The sequence below is a fragment of the Balaenoptera musculus genome, chromosome 20, assembly GCF_009873245.2.
Source record: "Balaenoptera musculus isolate JJ_BM4_2016_0621 chromosome 20, mBalMus1.pri.v3, whole genome shotgun sequence".
NCBI classification, from domain to species: Eukaryota; Metazoa; Chordata; class Mammalia; order Artiodactyla; family Balaenopteridae; genus Balaenoptera; species Balaenoptera musculus.
Genome location: NC_045804.1, coordinates 12,457,851 through 12,479,362, shown reverse-complemented (window position 1 = coordinate 12,479,362; position 21,512 = coordinate 12,457,851). Strand labels below are relative to the sequence as shown.

The following is a 21,512-nucleotide window of genomic DNA, read 5'->3' as shown; positions in this document are numbered from 1 at the left end:
TCTTGTTTATCAGGTTTTCAGGCTTTGATCTCTGTGGAATGAGGGAAGATCAAAATTTACACAGGCATATTGATGTCCTAACCACAGATGCACTGCTCATCCTGGGCACAGTGCTTGGGGAGCTGCGGAGGCAATGGCAGGTCACTTCTGATGTGCCAGGAAGGAGCACGCTGGGAACAGCTTTGCTGCCGGGTGGCAGGGGTCTGTGTGCTCTGCTGTGTTTGGCATGTGGCCCTTTAAGTGAGGTGTTGCCATGACTTCCTTTAGATGAAAAAGTGAGGAGAGATGCCCTGTTGCTTTCCCTAGAAGCACTTCAGAGCCCATGAGTCTCCAGCCCTCTGTGGTGCAAACCAGGGTCTCAATCCCAGCCACCCAGCCTGTAATCGTCCCATCACCTGGGGTCCTGGCAGGCTGCAGTAAGCAGAGCCCCACTGACCAGCAGGAAGTGAGCCTAGGAAAGCTTAAGACACCAGGAGTTGGGGACTTCCCTGGTGGTCTAGTGGGTAAGACTCCATGCTCCCAATGCAGGGGGCCTGGGTTTGATCCCTGGTGGGGGGACTAGATCCTGCATGCCGATCCCGCATGCCACAACAAAGATTCCGAGTGCCACAACTGAAACCCGGCGCAGCCTAAATAAATAAATATTTTTAAATAAATAAGACGTGGTCTTTAAAAAAAAAGACACCAAGGTTTGAGGGTGTTTGTGCAGCACGGTCCAGCCTCTCCTGGTCCAGGTTACCAGGTGTCTGAAAAGCTCTTAAGTAGGAAGGAAAAGAAAATCCCACAGAAAGGTTGTTCGGGACAGCAATTCAGCTGTGGGATCTCGGGGCCCTCTCTCCCCTTTTCCTGTCCTGCCCTTTATTCCACAGTGTGCGAACCAGAAGCCCCCAATGATGAAGCCAAGGGGAAGAATAGAGCAGGGAGTATGGAGCTGCCCTGGGACTACCTGGGGGCCTAGGGAGCACTGTGTGTGTGTCGGGGTGGGGGAGGGGCGGCGTGTGGCCACGTGAAGCCATGTTGTCTGGTTTGACGTGCCAGTCCCGTTCTGTGTTGTTCCTGAACATCCGCGGACAGTGCCACACTCCACTGACAGCCCCTGAGCTTCCGAGGGCAAGGCAAGAGGGGTTGCCAAGGAGCCAGGCGAGGAGCGCAGCATCGTTTGATTTCAAGACAATGAGGCTGCGGGGCACTAGCCCCAGGGAACTGCCAGGGCTCCTCTGGCCTCACAAGGGTCTGTCTGTGGCCCCAGAAGGTAGCCAGGGCGGTGCAGGGCGTGGCCACCAGGCCGGGAGGGCCGTCTTCCTGGACTCTCACTTGACCCCAAGACGGGATGTCTGTTTCTTTTTGGTCTGGAAGTCAAGGGATTTTTGTAAATTCGGTAAACATTTGAGCAGGGGAATTACAAAGGAGGGCGCGCCGGTGAGCGGAGACGCAGAGTTCCGCCGGTGCGTGTGCGCGCCCGCGGGTGAGAATGGCCACGTGCGCGCGCGAGTGCCTCTGCCCAGGGAGAATCCTTTGTTCAAATCACACCAAGAGGTGTCCGTACAGAGCCCGCTCGCCAGATGGCCGCGCCCCGTCCCCGCAGCCGGCTGCGGGGAGCCCCCGCCCGGCCTCGGGGGCGTCCCCCCGGTTCCCGCGCCCGCCTTGTGAATTTGGGAGGCGAGGCAGGGAGGACCAGCCGCGCTGCGCTGCGGTGACCGGCAGTAACCCCGCGCGGGCGCCCTCGGCCGGGTCAACGACCGCCCTCGCCCGCTGCGGCCCGCGCAGCACCAGAGGCCGCCCGGCCCATCACCCTATCGCCTAGCAACGCCCACTCGCGCGCCGCCATTGGTCCAGCGCGCACGCCCCCGGCCCCCGATTGGCTGCGGCTGCAGAGCGAGCCACGCCCCCGGCCCGGCTTTGCTCGGCCCGGACGCCGGCCCTTCAGTCCTTAGGCCCGGGGGTCCGTCCGGCCCCCAGTGTGGCCCCAGTATAACCCCCGGAGTGACCCAAGCAAGCCCCGTCCCGTTTCCACTGCGCGCCGTGCACACGTGGCCCCCGAGGCCCCGGGGGTGGGGGCGGCCCCGGGAGGCGTGGGGCGCAGAAGGGAAGTCGTGGGGCGGGGGTGACGCTGCGCCCCGCCCCGGCGCCCCCAGAGTCCCGGGGTCCCCAGCCCGGCGCCCCCCTGGCGCGCCCCCGCGCAGAGTCCCGGCGTCCGGCGGCGGCGCGCGGCATCACCCCACTGGCGGCGGCGCGCCTGGTCCCGGGGCGCAGCCCTGACGCTCATTGGCCTGGGCGGCGCAGCCAAGCTGTCAGCCCATGTGGCGTGTCCGCGCGGGGACGGCAGCGGTTAAATAGCGCCGGCGCGGGCCTAGAGGGAGCCAGAGAGACGGAAGCGGCCCGGCCTCCACTCCGCCGCGCGCTCCATCCTCGCTCTCCCTCCGCCGCCCACGCCACCGCCCGCGCCCAGACCAGGTACGAGCGGCCAGGCCGGGCCGGGGTCGGGAGTTGGTTGCCGGGGACCGGAGTCCTGGGGCCGGGCAGGGGCCGGGGCGTGGGTGGTGCGGTCAGGCTCGAGGGGGCGCCGCCGGCCCTCATCTTCCGGCCTTGGGCGCGCGTCGTCTGGCGCGCCAGTGGTGAGGGGTCGCCCCGCACAGCCTGCCCTGGTCTCGGGGTCCGAGCCCCCGGTCTGGATATTCGAGCCCCACGGGGCGCCCGAGGCCGGGCGGCGAAAGGCCCTCGCGGCATGCCCCAGGCCCGGCGGGGCAGGTGGGCGGATGGCGAGGGGCGGACGCCCAAGAGAGCCGCGAACAGCCATTTTGGTCTTGGGCTGGGCCGGGCGGCTGCGGACCCTCGAGGGCCTGTAGGAGCCCCCAGCCTCCCGTTGTGCGCCCAGCTCCGGCCGCCCACAAGGGCCTCGTTTCGGGCCAGGCCGCCGAGCCCCTCCATCCGCGGCGTCCCCCCACCTCCGGGTGCGGGATAGCCGAATCTCAGCCGACCGGAGGGCCTAAGAAGAAAGGAGGGTGGTGGGTGGAGGAAGCGCGGGGCCGGATAAGGACGGCTTCCCCACCACGTGGGCTCCGTTTGGTGCCCCCGAAGTTCTGGGGGGAGAGCGGCTCCTGCCCCGTACAGCCTCGCGGCGGCGCATGCGAGGCCGTGCGCTCTGCAGGGGTCTCCACCCCCTTGCCTCGTCCCGCCGGACTCCGCGTGAATAGCAAGTAGGGGGAGAACAGAGCGGGCGCTTTCTGGAGAAGCAGGCGCCCGGGAGCTGGTGCCTCTGGGCCGGCAAAGGGCTCTTTATTTGGCGCTGGGGGAGGGGGCTCCCTCTCTGCCGGGACAGCAGGGCGATCAGGGCACCCAAGGAAGACGCTCTCTCCACTTGCTTGTGCTTTCCCTTGCTCAGAGAGACGCTGGAGGGCCGCTGGTTGGCGAGTCCAGCGGTCATTAGCGCCATGAGGCCCTGGAGCCTTGGCGGAAGTGTGCAGGATCAACCCTGGCCTTGCCCCTTTCCTCAGGGGCTGTACAGGAGCCTCCATCCTGGACCCACAGTCTCAGGGTAGCCTAGGCTCCCTCGTTGGCGCCTTGGGGACCTGGGTCTGGGTAGGCAGGCAGGCTGCCTGGAGGTTGGCAAGCAGGACTCTGAGGCCTCAGCCTGTGCAGGTGTGTGGGTCTGGGTAGCACTTGCCTGGCACCTGACCAGGAGTAGTTCTCCAGGTCGGAGCTCACTGGAGCGGCCATACAGGCTGGGTCTGTCCACTGTGGGGCAAGGACCAATTTTGCCCCAGAGCCCCATCAGGCCTTGGCACTCTCAGTGCCCGAGCCGTTGGCCCCAGCATGGAGGACAGTGTGGGGTGCTGAGTGCAGAGTTGGCCAGTCAGCGTGGGCGCCCCTTCTCACCCCCATGTTTGCCCTTTCTCCTTCACCTGCTAAATTCCCTTAGCCAGCTGTTAATAGGCTGACGGCCAGGCAGCCCCTTCCTAGGAAGGGTTTGGGCCCTTCTCTGGGCTGGCCCTGCCTGCCTCCCACTGTGAGGCCCCCTCCTGGGACCACTGCAGCAGGGAGTTGCAGCAGGGCCGTTTTGGGGTCATCCCAGGCCAGGGCCAATGCCCAGAGAGCCCAACACTCCCAGTGAGAGGTGCAGGCAGGCTGGACCAGAGTGAACTCCCCGCCTCCCAACCACCGTACACATACTTCACCCAGGGCATCCGTCCCGGCTGGCACACAGCGCAGGAGCTGGCCATGTGGATCTTTGTTGTGGGGCTTTCTGAGCTGCTGCTCTCAGACCCTTGGGTGAGCCAGATGGAGGAGGGGGGTCAGGAAGCTGGGGCCGGGGGAGCAGCTGGGCCTCCAGTGAGGCTGCAGACTGGGAATGTGGGAGCTGAGGTTGACCAGTGTCCGGACCCTCACACCACCCTCCCTGCAGAGAGAGCAGCCATGGAGGAGGTGGTGATCGCTGGCATGTCCGGGAAGCTGCCTGAGTCGGAGAACTTGGAGGAGTTCTGGGCCAATCTCATCGGCGGTGTGGACATGGTGACGGATGATGACAGGCGGTGGAAGGCAGGTAAGTGGGCCTGGGTTCTCCTCTCGCTGCCGCTGGGTACACAGTCTCCAAGCTACCAGGACAGGCCCGCTCTGGCCTGAGCTCCCGTCCCACCTGCAGAGCCAACGGTCACCCAAGGTGAGGCCACGCTGCGGGCTCTTCCTGCGAGATGGTGCCAGGAGAAGGCTCAGGGCGAGAGAGAAACTGGGGCCTCTGGCCGGTGGGCTAGGGACTGAACTCCAGTCCGCAGGAGACTGAGGGCTGGCCCTGAGCATGGTCTTTGTCCACTTCACAGATGAGCTAGGTAAGCTGCTAGGGGGCAGATCCAGGGCCAGGCCAGGTGGGTGAGCACCTCCGGCCCCACTGCCCACCACCTGGTCCCTGCAGAGCCTGGCCAGCCACTGCTGGCCCACGTGTCCCAAACTGTCAGATAAGACATCAGGCTCTCCCAGGAAGCTGGTTTGACTCCCTCACGCCCAGTAGGTTCTTCTGCAGAGCGGCTCTACCTGATCTACGGGATGTGAGTCAGTGTGGCGGAGCCTGGCCTGGCCTCAGCCTCTGGGGCCAGTGGCAGACCAGGCAGGGGGTCTCCAGCCGGGACAGGACAGTGGTGGGTAGGAGGAGGGGGCACTCCCCCCCCAGTGCTGTGCTCTGGGGCACCACCCATGAGGCTGCCCCTAGGGCCCCCTCTCAGAAGTGGGCCCACCCATCCCGGGGAGCCTTGGCTCCCTGTTGCCGCAGGGACGCCACTGTCAGTCACTCGGGGCTGTGAGGGTCTGTGGCTGGCCCCTCCATCTGCGCGTGTTCCACGGGACTGTATGGCCTGCCCCGGCGGTTAGGCAAGCTGAAGGACCTGTCCCGGTTTGACGCCTCCTTCTTTGGGGTCCACCCCAAGCAGGCGAACACAATGGATCCCCAGCTGCGCTTGCTTCTGGAGGTCACCTATGAGGCCATTGTGGACGGAGGTGGGTCATCAGGAGGCTGACAGCCAACCTGGGACTTCTGAGGGCCCATCCCTGGGGTTCCCGCTGCCCCTCTTGAAAGCGTTTCTCCATTTTGGTTCTAAGAGCAGCACGTGTTCATAACAAAACATCCAAAACATAGAAGCTGTTGAGGAGGGAGCGGAGTCCTGGTCTGGGGCCGATGGGCTGGGGAGGCATTTGCCTTGGGCAGGTCACGTTTCACAAGTGCACACCAGAGGTGTCCCAGGCTTGTCCTAATGCCCCAGTTACCTCACTCCCCATTGCATGGCTGATCTTGGGGGCGAGGGCAGGGTGCCAGGCAGAGTAGGAGGTGAGATTTGGCCCCAGGACTCTTGCCCTCCACACTGTCCTCCGCCGGGTTGTGTCTGGCCTTGGACAAGTGCCTCGAGGCCAGCTGCCCCTTGTCCCGGGGCACGGACTTGTCCCAGGGACACCAGGGACATAGAAGTCCTGCCAGGTGGGAGAGGGGAGGCTGCCATGTGGTTGAGGCCCCTCAGTAGGTAAGTGGTGAGAACTCAGCTCTGAGGGGGAACCTGGGGCCTGCCTGCTCCCACCTGTGGTCCACAGGGTGGGTATCCTGACCTTGCAGTCTCTCGTCCTGCAGCAGATGCTAAGTAGTCTCTGGGGTTGACACTGAGCGTGACGGGGTCATGGACACGTGCTGCCTGGGGTGGAGTGGAGGGGAGGTGAGAGGACCCTGGTAGGGGAAAGTGGAGGCCTTTCCACTGCCCAGGCCCCACCGGGAGACCTTGGATGCTGCTCCCCAGGGGCTGGCCAGTGTCCCTCCCTCCTTCCCAAGCCTGAACACTCGGCCTTTGTCTCTCTCTGTCTTCTTATCTTGGCCCGCCCAGGGCAGGCTGCCCTCAGGGCTCACCAGACCCCGCCAGCAGCACCAGGGGCCAGGGGAGTAGCCTAGGGACAATGCTGCCCTCTGTCCCCACCTCCAGCTGTCTCTGGCCGCTGCCTGACCCAGAGCCTGGAGCCCCACCTGGCACCCCGCCCGTGCCTGGGCCTCGGTTCCTTGGGACCTGGTTATCCGTTCTCAGCCCTACCTGGGCTGGCCGCCCCACTGTGGCTCTGCTCTTTTCCCTGGCCCACCTCGTCCCCTCCAGGGTCAGGCTGAGATGGAGCCTCCTCTCACCCAAGCCAGAGAGGCTGAGAGACGAGGCCTCACCTCCCAGAGCTGGGTGGTGGGCTGGGCGCGTCACAGCAGCTAGGGCTGACCTCTGTCTCCTACAGGCATCAACCCAGCTTCCCTTCGTGGGACGAACACCGGTGTCTGGGTGGGTGTGAGCAGCTCTGAGGCCTCAGAGGCTCTGAGTCGAGACCCTGAGACCCTCATGGGCTACAGTATGGTGGGCTGCCAGCGCGCCATGATGGCCAACCGCCTGTCCTTTTTCTTCGACTTCAAAGGTGGGTGCACACACAGCTCCTCTGGGCCTCAGACTGGGGCAGGGTGGGGCCGGACGGCAACTGAGACCTTCCAGACTCTGACCTCCCCTCTCTGAGGAAGGCCTGCAGGGGCGAGGTCCCGGTGTCATAGGCTCCACATGGAGGGCACCTGCTAAAGCTGCCAGGGCCCCAAGGTTGGGGGAGTCCCACAGCTGCACTATGCCCTTGCCTGCAGGGCCCAGCGTTGCCCTGGACACAGCCTGCTCCTCCAGCCTGCTGGCCCTGCAGAGCGCCTACCAGGCCATCCGCAGTGGAGAGTGCCCCGCGGCCGTTGTGGGGGGCATCAACATCCTGCTGAAGCCCAACACCTCGGTGCAGTTCATGAAGTTGGGCATGCTCAGCCCTGAGGGCTCCTGCAAGTCCTTTGATGCAGCAGGTGAGGGCGGAGGGCGTGGGAGCACAGGATAGCACCCCCAGCCCCCGTTTCACCCTACACCAGCCCCTGAGCTCTGCCCTGAGCTCCTAGGCCTGAGGTGCCCTCTGCCCCCAGGGGACGGCTACTGCCGTGCAGAGGCTGTGGTGGCTGTCTTGCTGACCAAGAAGTCCCTGGCCCGACGGGTGTATGCCACCATCCTCAATGCTGGCACCAACACTGACGGCTTCAAAGAGCAAGGTGGGAGCGGGCCCGGGCAGGGTGAGGGTGGGGCTGCAGACGGTTAGGTGATTGGTGGTGTGCTGAGGCCTGGCCCCGCCCACAGGAGTCACCTTCCCCTCCGGAGAGGTGCAGGAGCAGCTCATCCGCTCCCTGTACGAGTCGGCCGGGCTGACCCCTGAGTCCCTGGAGTATATCGAAGCCCATGGCACTGGCACCAAGGTGAGAGCCCTGCCTGGCCCTGTGCACACCCCACACCCCACGCCAGAGAGGCGCCGGGGTGGAGTCCTGACGTCCCTGAGTCCCCCACAGGTGGGCGACCCCCAGGAGCTGAACAGCATCACGCGGGCCCTGTGTGCCACCCGCCAGGACCCCCTGCTGATCGGGTCCACCAAGTCAAACATGGGGCACGCGGAGCCCGCCTCGGGGCTTGCAGCACTGGTCAAGGTAGGCGGGCGGGTCTGGGGCCATCCTGCCCCTGCCTCCTCAGCTTCCTGCTGCCCGGTCGGGGGAGGATCCCCACAGGCTGTGCTGTGGAGTGTGGGCCACTGAGACCCAGAGAGCAGGGTGCCAGCATGTAGCCATTCCCTGCCCTAGTTCACCGGGCCAGACGTTTTGCCCAGTACTGCTCCACAAGAGACCAAGCCAGAGGGTGCGGAAGCAGCGGGGCGGCCCCACCTCTCCGGGGCTGCCCTTCCCCATGGCCTGCTGACCAACTGGTAACCCAGAGCATCCCGGTCACCACTACTCAGGCTCCCTGGGTCACTGTAGCCACCTGTCCACAGCTCTTAGATCGGGACCTGGGGTGGGGTCTGGCTGAGGGACCTTTGTGTCTAGATCCACGGCCGTTAGTCTGGAGGTGGCAGGGGCCCTAGGTGAGGCCCAAGGCCGAGAGGGGAAGGGGCCTGCGGCTTGGTCACCAGACCACTGCACTGGGGCTGGGCAAGGCTTGGGGGAAGGAAGTCTGTTGCAGTGGGCAGGTGGCCTCAGAGTGTCCTCAGGAAGGGAAGTACCTGAAGCCCACCCTGACCAGCAGGGCAGGGAGCCCGGGGCTGGCCACCCCACTGACCATTAGGCACCCATAGGTGCTGCTGTCCCTGGAGCACGGGGTCTGGGCCCCCAACCTGCACTTCCACAGCCCGAACCCCCAGATCCCAGCACTGCAAGATGGGCAGCTGCAGGTAGTGGACCGGCCTTTGCCCGTTCTCGGGGGCAATGTGGGCATCAACTCCTTCGGCTTCGGCGGCTCCAACGTGCATGTCATCCTCCGGCCCAACTCCCAGCTGCCCCCGCCGCCTGCCCCGCACTCTGCCCTGCCCCGTCTGCTGCGGGCCAGCGGGCGCACCCTTGAGGCTGTGCAGGGCCTGCTGGAGCAGGGCCTCCAGCACAGCCAGGACCTGGCCTTCGTGAGCATGCTCAACGACATCGCGGCCACCCCCATGGCCACCATGCCCTTTCGTGGCTACGCTGTGCTGGGCGGCCAGGGCGGCGACCAGGAGGTGCATCAGGTGCCGGCTGGCAAGCGCCCACTCTGGTTCATCTGCTCCGGTGAGCCCCCGGCTCCCCAGGTTGTCCCCGAGGGCAGTGGGGGCAGGGCCGTGCAGCCCTGCCCTGACGCCTCTCACTGGGACAGGGATGGGCGCACAGTGGCGCGGGATGGGGCTGAGCCTCATGCGCCTGGACAGCTTCCGCGACTCCATCCTGCGCTCAGACGAGGCCGTGAAGCCTTTGGGACTGCAGGTGTCGGACCTGTTGCTGAGCACAGATGAGGCCACCTTTGATGACACCGTCCAGTCCTTCGTGAGCCTCACTGCCATCCAGGTGCACCCCTGGGGTCTGGGGTGAGCGGGCCGGCAGGGCGGTCAGCCTGGCGTCCCTGGGACTGGCGTGACGTACCCTGTTCCCCCAGATTGCCCTCATAGACCTGCTGACCTCCATGGGCCTGCGGCCTGACGGCATCATTGGGCACTCCCTGGGCGAGGTGGCCTGCGGCTACGCCGACGGCTGCCTCTCTCAGGAGGAGGCTGTCCTCGCTGCCTACTGGAGGGCCCAGTGCATCAAGGAGGCCAACATCCCGCCCGGGGCCATGGCAGCTGTGGGTAGGTGTTGCCCTGTGCTCCCCCACCCCACTCCACCCTGGGCCTGAGGGTCTCCGTGGGAGGGGACGTCTACGCTGGCACCTTCGACATTGGTGCTGGGCAGAGGCAAGGTCTGGGGGACTCGCCAGCCGCCGTCCTCCTCACTTCAGGGTGAGAGCAACCCTGCCAGCCTGTTCCAGTGTGCCCTGTATGGCCTCCCCGAGCCTGATGGCCTTGGTGCTCGGCACACTTGCCCATGGGCATCAGTAGAGGCCAGCCTGGTTTTCCCATGAGCCTGAGCTAAACCCCTAGGGGGCTGCAGGGGAAGGAGTGGGCCTGTTCGCACTTCGGGCAGACAGGGCTGGGGATGGGAGGACACCCAAGAAAGCCTGAGGGACTGGCAGGAGAGTGAGGCCAAGGTCCTCTGTGGTTGGTCAGACGTAGGAGCCTTTGGCGTCAGTACTGAGCTGAAACTGGCTCCCGCCTGTGGGGTAGCATTAACGACACCTCTGCCTGAGATCAGACACGGCAGGGGTGAAAGCGCCTCGTAAAGGTGCCACTCTCTGTCGTTAGGGCCACCCCGGCAGCGTCTTCCTCCCCCTGGGGAGGGGCCGAGTGAGGGTGCCGGCTCCCTGTGGCCACCTTCTGAGGCTGTCTCTGCCCTCAGGCTTGTCCTGGGAAGAGTGTAAGCGGCGCTGCCCCCCTGGTATCGTGCCTGCCTGCCACAACTCCGAGGACTCTGTGACCATCTCCGGACCTCAGGTGGGCCCTGGGAGGCGAGGCCTCATCCCCAAGTCCCCTCCTATCCCTCAGGGTGAGCTCTGCATGGGGAGCCGGGCACAGGCCTAGGACTGCTCGTCCAGCGCCCCTGCCCCCTCCCCGCCCCCACCCCAGGCCGCAATGTCCGAGTTCGTGCAGCAGCTGAAGCAGGAGGGTGTGTTTGCCAAGGAGGTGCGGACAGGTGGCATAGCGTTCCACTCCTACTTCATGGACTCCATCGCCCCTGCGCTGCTGCAGGCCCTCAAGAAGGTGGGTTGCTGCCCCATGGGCTGCCTGGCGGGGGCCTCCCGGAGGACAGGCGGGCAGGCGGGCCCAAGCTCCCTCACGCCGACCCAGCCTGGCCGTATGCGCAGGTGATCCGGGAGCCACGGCCCCGCTCCGCGTGCTGGCTCAGTACCTCCATCCCCGAGGGCCAGTGGCAGGGCCGCCTGGCTCGCACGTTCTCAGCTGAGTACAACGTTAACAACTTGGTGAGCCCCGTGCTATTCCAAGAGGCACTGAGGCATGTGCCTGAGCACGCCGTGGTGCTGGAGATCGCCCCCCATGCCCTGCTGCAGGTGCGCGCTGGTGGGGCAGGATGGTCAGGTCCGGGAGGGATGGCGGTCGGGGGCATGGCAGGGAGGCAGGCTGGCCGGGCTCTGTGTGGCCTTGTGGGGGTGGGTGAGAGCTAGTCAGAGGGAGGCCCAGCCTGTCTCTGCCTCGCAGGCTATCCTGAAGAGAGGCCTCAAGTCCAGCTGCACCGTCGTCCCGCTGATGAAGAAGGACCACAGGGACAACCTGGAGTTCTTCCTTGGCAACGTGGGCAGGCTCCACCTGATGGGGTGTGTCCCCTCTCCCTGCTTGACCCCTGGGAGCGCCTCAGCCACAGGCTGGCCTTGAGATCGTCCCCAGGAAGTGGGCCTGTGGGTGCTGGGCCACCGTCACACCCTCGCTGCAGCCCCCACGCCACCCTGTCTCGGTCATCCTTGGGCTCTTAGGGGAGAATGGTTGGCAGTGGGTCGGCAGGGGGTATAGCAGGGTGGTCCCGGGGACAAGTGTGCTCCTCACATCTCCCCTCTCCACCCTCCAGCATTGACATCAACCCCAACGGTCTATTCCCACCCGTGGAGTTCCCGGCTCCCCGGGGGACCCCCCTCATTTCCCCCCACATCAAGTGGGACCACAGCCAGACTTGGGATGTGCCTGCCGTGGAGGACTTCCCCAGCGGCTCCAGCTGCTCCTCTGTCACTGTTTATAAGATCGGTGAGTGAGATGCGGGCAGGCGAGGGCCGCTCCTTCCTCCTGGTCGCTGGCACTAAGGCCCATGCCCCACAGATGCCAGCCCTGAGACCCCTGACCACTACCTGTTGGATCACTGCATCGACGGCCGCGTAATCTTCCCCGCCACTGGCTACCTATTCCTGGTCTGGAAGACGCTGGCACGAGCCCTGGACCAAAACATGGAGCAGGTGCCTGTGGTGTTCGAGGACGTGACGCTACACCAGGCCACCATCCTGCCCAAGACAGGTGAGGCAGGCGGCTCAGGATGCGGGGCGGGAGTGCTGCCTGCTGACCCCTGCTGCTGACCTCTGACCCTGCTGCCTGCAGGGACCGTGGCCCTGGAAGTGCGGCTTCTGGAGGCTTCGTGCACCTTCGAGGTGTCTGAGAGCGGCAACCTGATCGTGAGCGGTGAGCAGGGGCACCCGCCCAGGCTGCAGAGTCCCTGGTGGGGGTCTCTGGGTGGACCCTGGCTGCCAGCTCAGCCCGGCCCTGCCCTCAGGCCCTTCTGCCACCCCTGCCCACAGGGCAGATACACCAGTGGAAGGACCCCGATCCCAGGCTCTTTGACAACCAGTATGGCACGGACCCCACACCTGTAGACCCCACTGCTGCGTTCCACCTGAGCCAGAGCGACGTGTACAAGGAGCTGCGGCTGCGGGGCTACAACTACGGCCCCCACTTCCAGGGCATCCTTGAGGCCAACCTCGAAGGTGGGTGCAAGGAGCCCCCACTTTATACCCAGGAACGTGCTTTGGGGCTAACTCCTGCTGCCCAGCGTTAGATGCCCAAGCCGGGTGAAGGGAAGTCAGTTGTTGGTGTGAGGGGGCCACATGCAGGAGAGGGCCCAATGGGGGAGAGACCCAACCTGGCCGAGCTGACGGTCCCTCCACCCCAGGTAACACAGGCCGGCTGCTGTGGAAGGACAACTGGGTGACCTTCCTGGATACCATGCTGCAAATGTCCCTCCTGGTCCCGGGCCATCGCAACCTGCGCCTGCCCACGCGCATCACCGCCATCCACATCGACCCCACCACCCACCGGCAGAAGCTGTACGCGCTGCAGGGCGAGACACAAGGTAGCCCTGCCCTGGCCCCGCACACTTGTGTCCCTGCGCCAGGCGCTGCCCACACTTACCCAGCATGTCCCCGCAGTGGCCGACGTGGTAGTGAACAGGTGTCTGAACAGCATAGTGGCCGGCAGCGTCCACATCTCGAGGCTCCATGCCTCGGTGGCCCCTCGGCGACAGCAGGAGCAGCTGGCACCCATCCTGGAAAAGTTCTGCTTCACACCGCACGTGGAGAGCGGGTGCCTGGCTGGGAGCCTGGCCCTGCAGGAGGAGCTGCAGCTGTGCAGGGGTGAGGCCTGCGCCCACCCCCTTCATTCCGGGGTCCAGCTCCCAGTTCCTGTGCCCAGTCTGGCAAAGGGGAGCTCACCACCTCCCCTCATCGCCCCGTCACAGCCCCTCCTTCATGTGGAGCCCACATCTGCCTTCCCCTCGTGAGTGCCCCCAGGCCTGGCTCTCCCCGCCCAGAGCTGATGTCTTCAGAGGAGGCCTAGGACACATAGGTGACAGATTTGTTCCCTCCTATCTGTGCCCCCAGCCAGCCACACAGGCGTAATGCCATGAGACAGCTCCCTACACAGGGCTCATACCCAAGCTGATGGGTGGGGGGAGCTGGGGAGGGGCAGCAGGGCTGTCAAGGCACTGAACCCGCCCCTCTGCAGATCCCCCCTCTGTGGGGCTCACACCTGGGTGGGAGGCAGAGCAGCCCTTCACCCACCTAGTGGTCCCGATGGTTGATGCCAGTTTCTAGCCCTGGAGGACTGGACTGCCCACTCCGTCCCTCTATTTGCTGTGAGTGGGCAGAGCCGGGCGGTGGGTCCTGCTTACCTCCGAGTCCCTGCTCCAGGCAGACACCAGTTGCTGGGGGACCTTCAGGAACCCCAGCCCAGCTGAGGCTCTTCCCTAGCACCCGTCTCTCTCCTCCCCAGGGCTGGCACAGGCACTGCAGACAAAGGTGGCCCGGCAGGGGATGAAGATGGTGGTGCCCGGGCTGGACAACGCCCAGGCTCCCAGGGAGGCCCCGCAGCAGGGCCTGTCTCGGCTGCTGGCCGCCGCCTGCCAACTGCAACTAAATGGGAACCTACAGCAGGAACTGGGCCAGGTCCTGGCCCAGGAGAGGCCCCTGCTGTGTGACGACCCCCTGCTCAGCGGCCTCCTCGACTCCCCAGCACTCAAGGCGTGCGTGGACACTGCCCTGGAGAACACGGCCAGCCTCAGAATGAAGGTGGTGGAGGTGGGTGCCGAGCGCAGAGGCAAGCACTGTGCGTGTGGACCCAGACGCAGGCAGCCCCAAGCATAAGGAGGGCCGGGGCCCCTCTGACACGAGGTTGCCCAGCTTGAGATGGTGCTGAGGCCGCTCAGACACTGAAGGGGAAGGGGCACAGAGAAGGGACTGAGGTGGGCTCTGCGGGTGCTGTGGACAGGGCAGCGCTGGCCAGTGGCCTCAGCGGAGTTGGTGGGTGGGTCTTTCTGGGAGACGCCCAGCTGAGGGGGTGGGTGCCCCTGCCCCGTGGCAGCTGATCCAAGAAGCTGTTCCACCCCAGGTGCTGGCTGGTGACGGCCGACTGTATTCCCGCATCCCGGCGCTGCTTAACACCCAGCCCCTGATGCAGCTGGACTACATAGCCACTGACCGCCACCCCCAGGCCCTGGAGGCTGCCCAAGCCAAGCTGCAGCAGCTCGACCTGACCCAGGGCCAGTGGGACCCTGTGGACCCGGCCCCCAGCAGCCTGGACAGGGCTGACCTCCTGGTGTGCAACTGTGCCCTGGCCACCCTTGGTGACCCGGCCACGGCCATCGGCAACATGGCGGCTACCCTGAAGGAGGGAGGCTTCCTGCTGCTGCACACGCTGCTCGGAGGTTACTCCCTGGGGGAGACTGTCGCCTTTCTCACCTGCTCTGAGCCGCATCAAGAGGGGCAGCACCTCCTGAGCCAGGTGTGGGGCGGGGCCGGGATGGGGAGGGGCTGGGATGGGGAGGGGCCAGGAGGCTGCCGAGCACTGACCCCCCAACGCACAGGACGAGTGGGAGAGCCTATTTACCGGGGCATCCCTGCACCTGGTGGCCCTGAAGAGGTCCTTCTACGGCTCTGTGCTCTTCCTGTGCCGCCGGCCGGCCCCGCAGGACAGCCCAGTCTTCCTGTCCGTGGAGGACGCCAGCTTCGGATGGGTCGACTCACTGAAGGTCAGTCCCTCCCAGCCCTGGCCAGGCCTGACTGACGCAGCTCCAACGCTGGGGCCTGGGGAGCCCCCAGAAGCCAACCCCTCCCTCGTTCTACAGAACATCCTGGCTGACTCTTCCTCCCGGCCCGTGTGGCTCATGGCTGTTGGCTGCACCACCTCAGGTGTCGTGGGCATGGTGAACTGTCTCCGAAAAGAGCCTGGCGGGCACCAGATTCGGTGAGATGCCCACTGAGCTGCATGCCCCTTGCTCCTGCCCTCCAAGCCCCCCCCCCCACAGCTTCCCCTCACCTGTCTGGCTGCCCATAGGTGCGTCCTGGTGTCCAACCTCAGTAGCACATCCCCCATCCCTGAGATGGACCCAAACTCCTTGGAGCTGCAGAAGGTGCTGCAGGGGGACCTGGTGATGAACGTCTACCGGGACGGGGCCTGGGGGGCGTTCCGCCACTTCCCACTGGAAAAGGGTGAGCCCCCAATGTGCCACCCTGCCCCCCCAGGCTCCTCACCTCGCAGCTGGGTGGGCTGAGAAGGAGAGGGCAGGGGGACCCTGGCCGGAAGCCCTGCCCAGCCCAGGGCTGCACGTGACCCTGTGGCAGCTCCACTTTCTGTCACCCACAGAGCGGCCAGAGGAGCAGACGGAGCACGCCTTCGTAAACATCCTCACCCGAGGGGACCTCTCCTCCATCCGCTGGGTCTGCTCTCCTCTGCGCCACGCCCAGCCCACTGGCTCTGGGGTCCAGCTCTGTACCATCTATTATGCCTCCCTCAACTTCCGAGACATCATGCTGGCCACGGGCAAGCTGTCCCCCGATGCCATCCCAGGTACAGGCAGCACACAGTGGGGGGACCAGAACAGAGACCTTCGGGGCCAGGACCTGGGAAGAGGGGGTCCTCACCCCGCAATGCTCAGGAACCTGGGAGGCTCCTCGAACCCAAGCTCACACACTGGGGTCCTCCTGGGGAGATAAGGGCCTCATCCGCCATCTGCCCCCAGGAAAATGGGTCGCTCGAGACTGCATGCTGGGCATGGAGTTCTCCGGCCGAGATGCCAGAGGCAAGCGTGTGATGGGGCTGGTGCCCGCCGAAGGCCTGGCCACCTCCATTCTGGTGTCTCAGGACTTCCTGTGGGACGTGCCTTCCAACTGGTGAGTCAGTCAGGGCTGTGACCTGGGGCCCAACATGGATGTGGCCAGGGGTCAGGCCAGAACTGACCCCTGCGCTGTGCCCATAGGACCCTGGAGGAGGCAGCTTCAGTGCCTGTCGTCTATACCACAGCCTATTACGCATTGGTAGTACGCGGACGCATGCAGCCTGGGGAGACAGTGCTCATCCACTCGGGCTCGGGCGGTGTGGGTCAGGCCGCCATTGCCATCGCTCTCAGCCTGGGCTGCCGCGTCTTCACCACCGTGGGTAAGCCTACAGCCCTTCCCAGAGCCCAGGACCGCCCCTCCAACGCCTGACGCCCAGACTTACCAGCAGCGTCTCTCCCCACCAGGGTCAGCTGAAAAGCGGGCATACCTCCAGGCCAGGTTCCCACAGCTCAACGAAGCCAGCTTTGCCAACTCCCGGGACACGTCCTTCGAGCAGCACGTGCTTTGGCACACGGCCGGGAAGGGTGAGTGGCTCCCATCACTAGCCAACCACCATCCACCCATATTCTCAGCCCCTTCTTCCTCCCATCCCCCCCTCTCCGGCCAAGCTGGAGGAGACACCGGCCCAGGCAGGGACAGGGTCTGGCCTTCCAGACTTGTGCCACGTTGGCTGGGCAGTGGTCTTGACTGTGAGGATCCCTCTTGCCCCCCCACCCCAAGGTGTTGACCTCGTCCTGAATTCCCTGGCGGAAGAGAAGCTGCAGGCCAGCGTGCGGTGCCTGGCCCAGCATGGTCGATTCCTGGAAATTGGCAAATTTGACCTTTCCAACAACCACCCCCTGGGTGAGGCTGGGCAGCAGGCCGGGTGGGCAGGGGGCTGTTGGGCAGAGCGGGGGTCCACAGGGTGGGCTGTCAGCTGAGTGGTGAGGCCCCCACCTGCCCACCTGTCCAGGCATGGCCATCTTCCTGAAGAACGTGACTTTCCACGGGATCCTGCTGGACGCAATCTTTGATGAAGACAGCGCCACCTGGCGGGAGGTGTCGGCGCTGCTGCAGGCGGGCATCCGGGACGGCGTGGTGCAGCCCCTCAAGCGCACCGTGTTCCCCAAGACCCAGGTGGAGGACGCCTTCCGCTACATGGCCCAGGGCAAACACATCGGCAAAGTGGTCCTCCAGGTGAGTAGGGGGCCCCAGGCACCCCCAGCTCTGGCCCCTGCCGGCAGTGTGTGAACAGGGATGCTGCTTGGGCTGCAGGTGCGCGAGGAGGAGCAGGAGGCGGTGCTGCAAGGGACCAAGCCCACCCTGACGGCGGCCTTGTCCAAGACCTACTGCCCAGCCCACAAGACCTACATCATCACAGGGGGCCTGGGTGGCTTCGGCCTAGAGCTGTCCCAGTGGCTCATGCTGCGGGGGGCCCAGAAGCTGGTGCTGACCTCCCGCTCCGGGATCCGCACAGGTGACCGGCCCCAGGGAGCACGAGGGTGGGGCGGTGGGAGAGGCCTCAGTCAGCTCCCCCTCATGTTGCTCTCCGGGCACCTGGGCTTAGGGCCAGAGCCCTGATTTGCCCATCCCCACCATCTGTGTCCCGCAGGCTACCAGGCCAGGCAGGTCCGTGAGTGGAGACGCCAGGGTGTGCAGGTCCTGGTGTCCACCAGCAACGCCAACTCGCTGGATGGTGCCCGGAGCCTTATCACTGAGGCCACCCAGCTTGGGCCTGTAGGAGGCGTCTTCAACCTGGCCATGGTGAGGACGGCTCTGAAGGGGCTGGAGCCAGCTGCCCAGGGAAGCCCCCCGCCCCGAGCAAGCCCTCCAAAGCCCTGGGGCAAAGGCAGGTGCTAAGATCCCCTCACCCCAGGTCCTGAGAGACGCCATGCTGGAGAACCAGACCCCTGAGTTCTTCCAGGACGTCGTCAAACCCAAGTACAGTGGCACCCTGAACTTGGACAGGTGGGCTCCTCCCTTCTCTCTCTCCTTCTCCCAGCCCTCCCCCACACGGCCCTCACACTGCTGTCCAGAGACCAGGCCACAGGCCTCTGCCGGGGTCTGAACCAAGGGTCCGGGGAAGTGGAGGCGGTTTGGCAGGCGAGCCAGGGATCCTGCGCATGTCGGCCGGTGGGCTGGGGAGGCCGGCTGGGGGTGACTCAAGAACCCACAGGGTGACCCGCGAGGCATGCCCCGAGCTGGACTACTTCGTGGTCTTCTCCTCGGTGAGCTGCGGGCGTGGCAACGCCAGCCAGACCAACTACGGGTTCGCCAACTCCGCCATGGAGCGCATATGTGAGAAGCGCCGGCATGACGGCCTCCCAGGTGGGCCCGCCCGCCCCTCCTCCTCCACTCCTGCGGTGCCACCCTCACTTGTGCCCCTTCTCACCCCAGCCCCCCACCCTCCCTCACCCGCAGGCCTCGCCGTGCAGTGGGGCGCCATTGGCGATGTGGGCGTCGTGCTGGAGACCATGGGTACCAACGACACAGTCATTGGCGGGACGCTGCCCCAACGCATCATCTCTTGCATGGAGGTGCTGGACCTCTTCCTGAACCAGCCCCACCCCGTCCTGAGCAGCTTTGTGCTGGCGGAGAAGAAGGCCGCAGCCCATGGTGACGGCGGCAGCCAGCAGGACCTGGTGAAGGCTGTGGCTCACATCCTGGGTGAGGGAGCACCCTGCACCCCCCAACTGGCAGACACTCAGCTCCCCTGAGTCTGGTCTCCCTGGCTGCAGAAGGGGGCATGCCGGCTTGCTAATGGAGGGAGAGACACAGGTGATCTGTGCAGAGCTGGGTGGGTGCTGCGTGCCGTGACCATAGTGATGATGGTTTGTGAAGACCCAGCCACCAGGGTAGAGTACCCACCAAGGCCCATCCCCCATTGCCAACTGAGTGCCTCTCCCCAGGCATCCGTGACTTGGCCACTGTCAACTTGGACAGCTCACTGGCAGACCTGGGCCTAGATTCACTCATGGGCGTGGAGGTGCGCCAGATGCTGGAGCGAGAACATGACCGGGTGCTGTCCATGCGCGAAATCCAGCAGCTCACACTCCGGAAGCTGCAGGAACTTTCCTCGCAGGCTGGCACAGCTGATGGTAGGTGTGGAGAGGGGTATCCCCGAAGCAGGACAGGTCCTCTCAGTGCTGCTGGCCTGTGAGCAGCCTGGACCGTCCCCAGGTCAGGGCTCGTCCATCTGGCCCCGTCCTGAGAGACCCTCAGTGGGAGCCCAGTGCCCCCACCCACCTCCTGCCCTAGCCACCAGCAGCCCCAGTCAGGTGTGTGCGTGTATATGTGTGCGTGCTGGGGGTTTGTAGCAGGGGACCCCATGTGGCCCCAGCCCTCCCTGGCATCTGCCCCTCTTCACAGAGCTGGTGGCCCCCACACCCAAGGAGGACAGCCCGGCCCGGCAGCAGGCCCAGCTGAACCTGAGCACCCTGCTGGTGAACCCTGAGGGCCCGACCTTGACTCCGCTCAACTCTGTGCAGAGCTCCGAGCGGCCCCTATTCCTGGTGCACCCCATCGAGGGCTCCATCACGGTGTTCCACAGCCTGGCTGCCAAGCTCAGCATTCCCACCTACGGCCTGCAGTGCACGGGAGGTGAGTCAGGGTCCTGCGGGGCCGTCCCCACAGCGGGCCTCCTCCGTCCCGCAGTGGGTTGGGGGTGACGTGCACGTCCAGACGAGGGCTAAGCCTCGTGCTGTCCCTGCAGCTGCACCCCTGGACAGCATCCAGAGCCTGGCCACCTACTACATCGAGTGCATCAGGCAGGTGCAGCCCGAGGGGCCCTACCGCATCGCTGGCTACTCCTACGGGGCCTGCGTGGCCTTCGAGATGTGCTCACAGCTGCAGGCACAGCAGAGCGCCGGCCCCACGAACAATAGCCTCTTCCTGTTCGATGGCTCGCACACCTACGTGCTGGCCTACACGCAGGTGAGGGCGGCAACGGCGCCCCTGGGGCCAGGTCTGGAGTCCCAGCCCCTTGTGCCGCCACTGCAGCAGCCCCTCCTCCCTTTGCAGAGCTACCGCGCCAAGATGACCCCTGGCTGCGAGGCGGAGGCCGAGGCCGAGGCCATGTGCTTCTTCGTACAGCAGTTCACTGACGCGGAGCACGGCAGGGTGAGTGTGCAGATACCGCGTGGCCGGGCCTCCCGACACCCCTGCCCCCCATTCCTGTGCCTGGCGCCACTCATTGTCCTGTCCTCCAGGTGCTGGAGGCGCTACTGCCCCTCGAGGGCCTGGAGGAACGTGTGGCGGCCGCCGTGGAGCTGATCGCACAGAGCCATGCGGGCCTGGACCGCCATGCCGTCCGCTTCGCGGCGCGCTCCTTCTACCAGAAGCTGCGGGCGGCCGAGAAGTACACACCGCAGGCCACCTACCATGGCAACGTGACACTGCTGCGCGCCAAGACAGGCGGCACCTACGGCGAGGACCTGGGCGCTGACTACAACCTGTCCCAGGTGTGCGACGGCAAGGTGTCCGTGCACGTCATTGAGGGTGACCACCGCACGCTGCTGGAGGGCAGCGGCCTGGAATCCATCCTCAGCATCATCCACAGCTCCCTGGCCGAGCCACGTGTCAGCGTGCGGGAGGGCTAGGCCAGAGGGTCCTGCATGTGGGACCCACCCTGCCGGCCCCCGCACCCCACGTGCAGCCACCAGTAGGACCAGCGCCCTCCCCTCTCCCACCCCCCACCCCGGCTGCCCTGGGCGCGGGGCTGGGACCCGCGCCGCCGACTCGGAGACCTGCCCGGTCTGTGAAGAGTCAGCTGAGCCGCCAGCCAGGCCGAGCTTCCTGAATCGCGCGGGCTCTGCCACGCGGGTCCATTTGTCGTTTCTCCGTTTGGATTCTCCTATTTATTGGGTCGCCAGGGAGACGCCGGTTGGTCCACCTGCGAGGCCGGCGCGCGGGAGCCGGGCCGGGGCCCCATGATGCCGGCAGTGGAGCGGAGCAGCCCCGGGCACTGGGCACCCACCCTGTTCGTCTGTGTTCATTTTTCAAGAAACAAGATTCAAACTGCTGCTTGGATTTTGAAATTTACTGTAATTGTCTGTGTAAAGAACCATGTCTGGACCCTGTTTCATTTTTACACCAACCTGGTAGAAATGTTGTCTACTCTGGAGCCTCCCCACGATTAAACCGCACGTGCGCTCTGGCCTCTGGGCATCCTTTCTTCCCTCCTCCCTGACCAGCCCTGTGAGCCTGCGCTGTCCTGGCCAAGTCCTGGTGGCCTGGAGGAGACCACCCTCTGCTCCCAGCAGGAGGGAGGGGGCAACGCCTGGCTCCTGAAAGCAGGCTGGACACCTTGAGGCAGGGGCCCCTCTATCAGGGAAGCTTGACCAGGAGGAGACAGGTATGCAGTCTGATAATCCACTGGCCTAATTGTGGGGTACCCCCTAGGGTACCCTTGCCAGATTTCCATATCCCTCAGGGAAACCTCAGGTTTTCTCTCCTGGGCCTCAACTGAGTGGAGGATACCCACCCACATTATTGAGAGTAAACTTTATTTGAAGTCACCTGATCATAGACGTGAAG

General features: G+C 65.2%; 1 protein-coding gene across 1 annotated transcript; it reads left to right on the top strand.

Annotated features, from left to right (window-relative positions):
* The first annotated feature begins 2,315 nt into the window (after positions 1 to 2,315).
* Positions 2,316 to 21,133, top strand: FASN (fatty acid synthase). The gene is made up of 42 exons (XM_036836009.1): positions 2,316 to 2,454; positions 4,403 to 4,540; positions 5,332 to 5,484; positions 6,742 to 6,915; positions 7,130 to 7,330; positions 7,445 to 7,567; positions 7,653 to 7,768; positions 7,859 to 7,993; positions 8,632 to 9,094; positions 9,180 to 9,367; positions 9,456 to 9,645; positions 10,292 to 10,386; positions 10,519 to 10,653; positions 10,758 to 10,961; positions 11,110 to 11,225; positions 11,474 to 11,646; positions 11,719 to 11,910; positions 11,992 to 12,072; positions 12,189 to 12,374; positions 12,560 to 12,739; positions 12,816 to 13,019; positions 13,657 to 13,961; positions 14,272 to 14,664; positions 14,747 to 14,911; positions 15,008 to 15,126; positions 15,217 to 15,371; positions 15,526 to 15,729; positions 15,902 to 16,052; positions 16,139 to 16,317; positions 16,403 to 16,522; positions 16,719 to 16,841; positions 16,951 to 17,174; positions 17,253 to 17,454; positions 17,590 to 17,741; positions 17,854 to 17,945; positions 18,154 to 18,305; positions 18,399 to 18,644; positions 18,887 to 19,075; positions 19,347 to 19,577; positions 19,690 to 19,910; positions 19,998 to 20,096; positions 20,186 to 21,133. The coding sequence occupies exons 2-42, from the start codon at positions 4,414 to 4,416 to the stop codon at positions 20,573 to 20,575; spliced, it is 7,548 nt and encodes a 2,515-aa protein (XP_036691904.1). The 5' UTR covers positions 2,316 to 2,454; positions 4,403 to 4,413; the 3' UTR covers positions 20,576 to 21,133.
* The last annotated feature ends 379 nt before the right edge of the window (positions 21,134 to 21,512 follow it).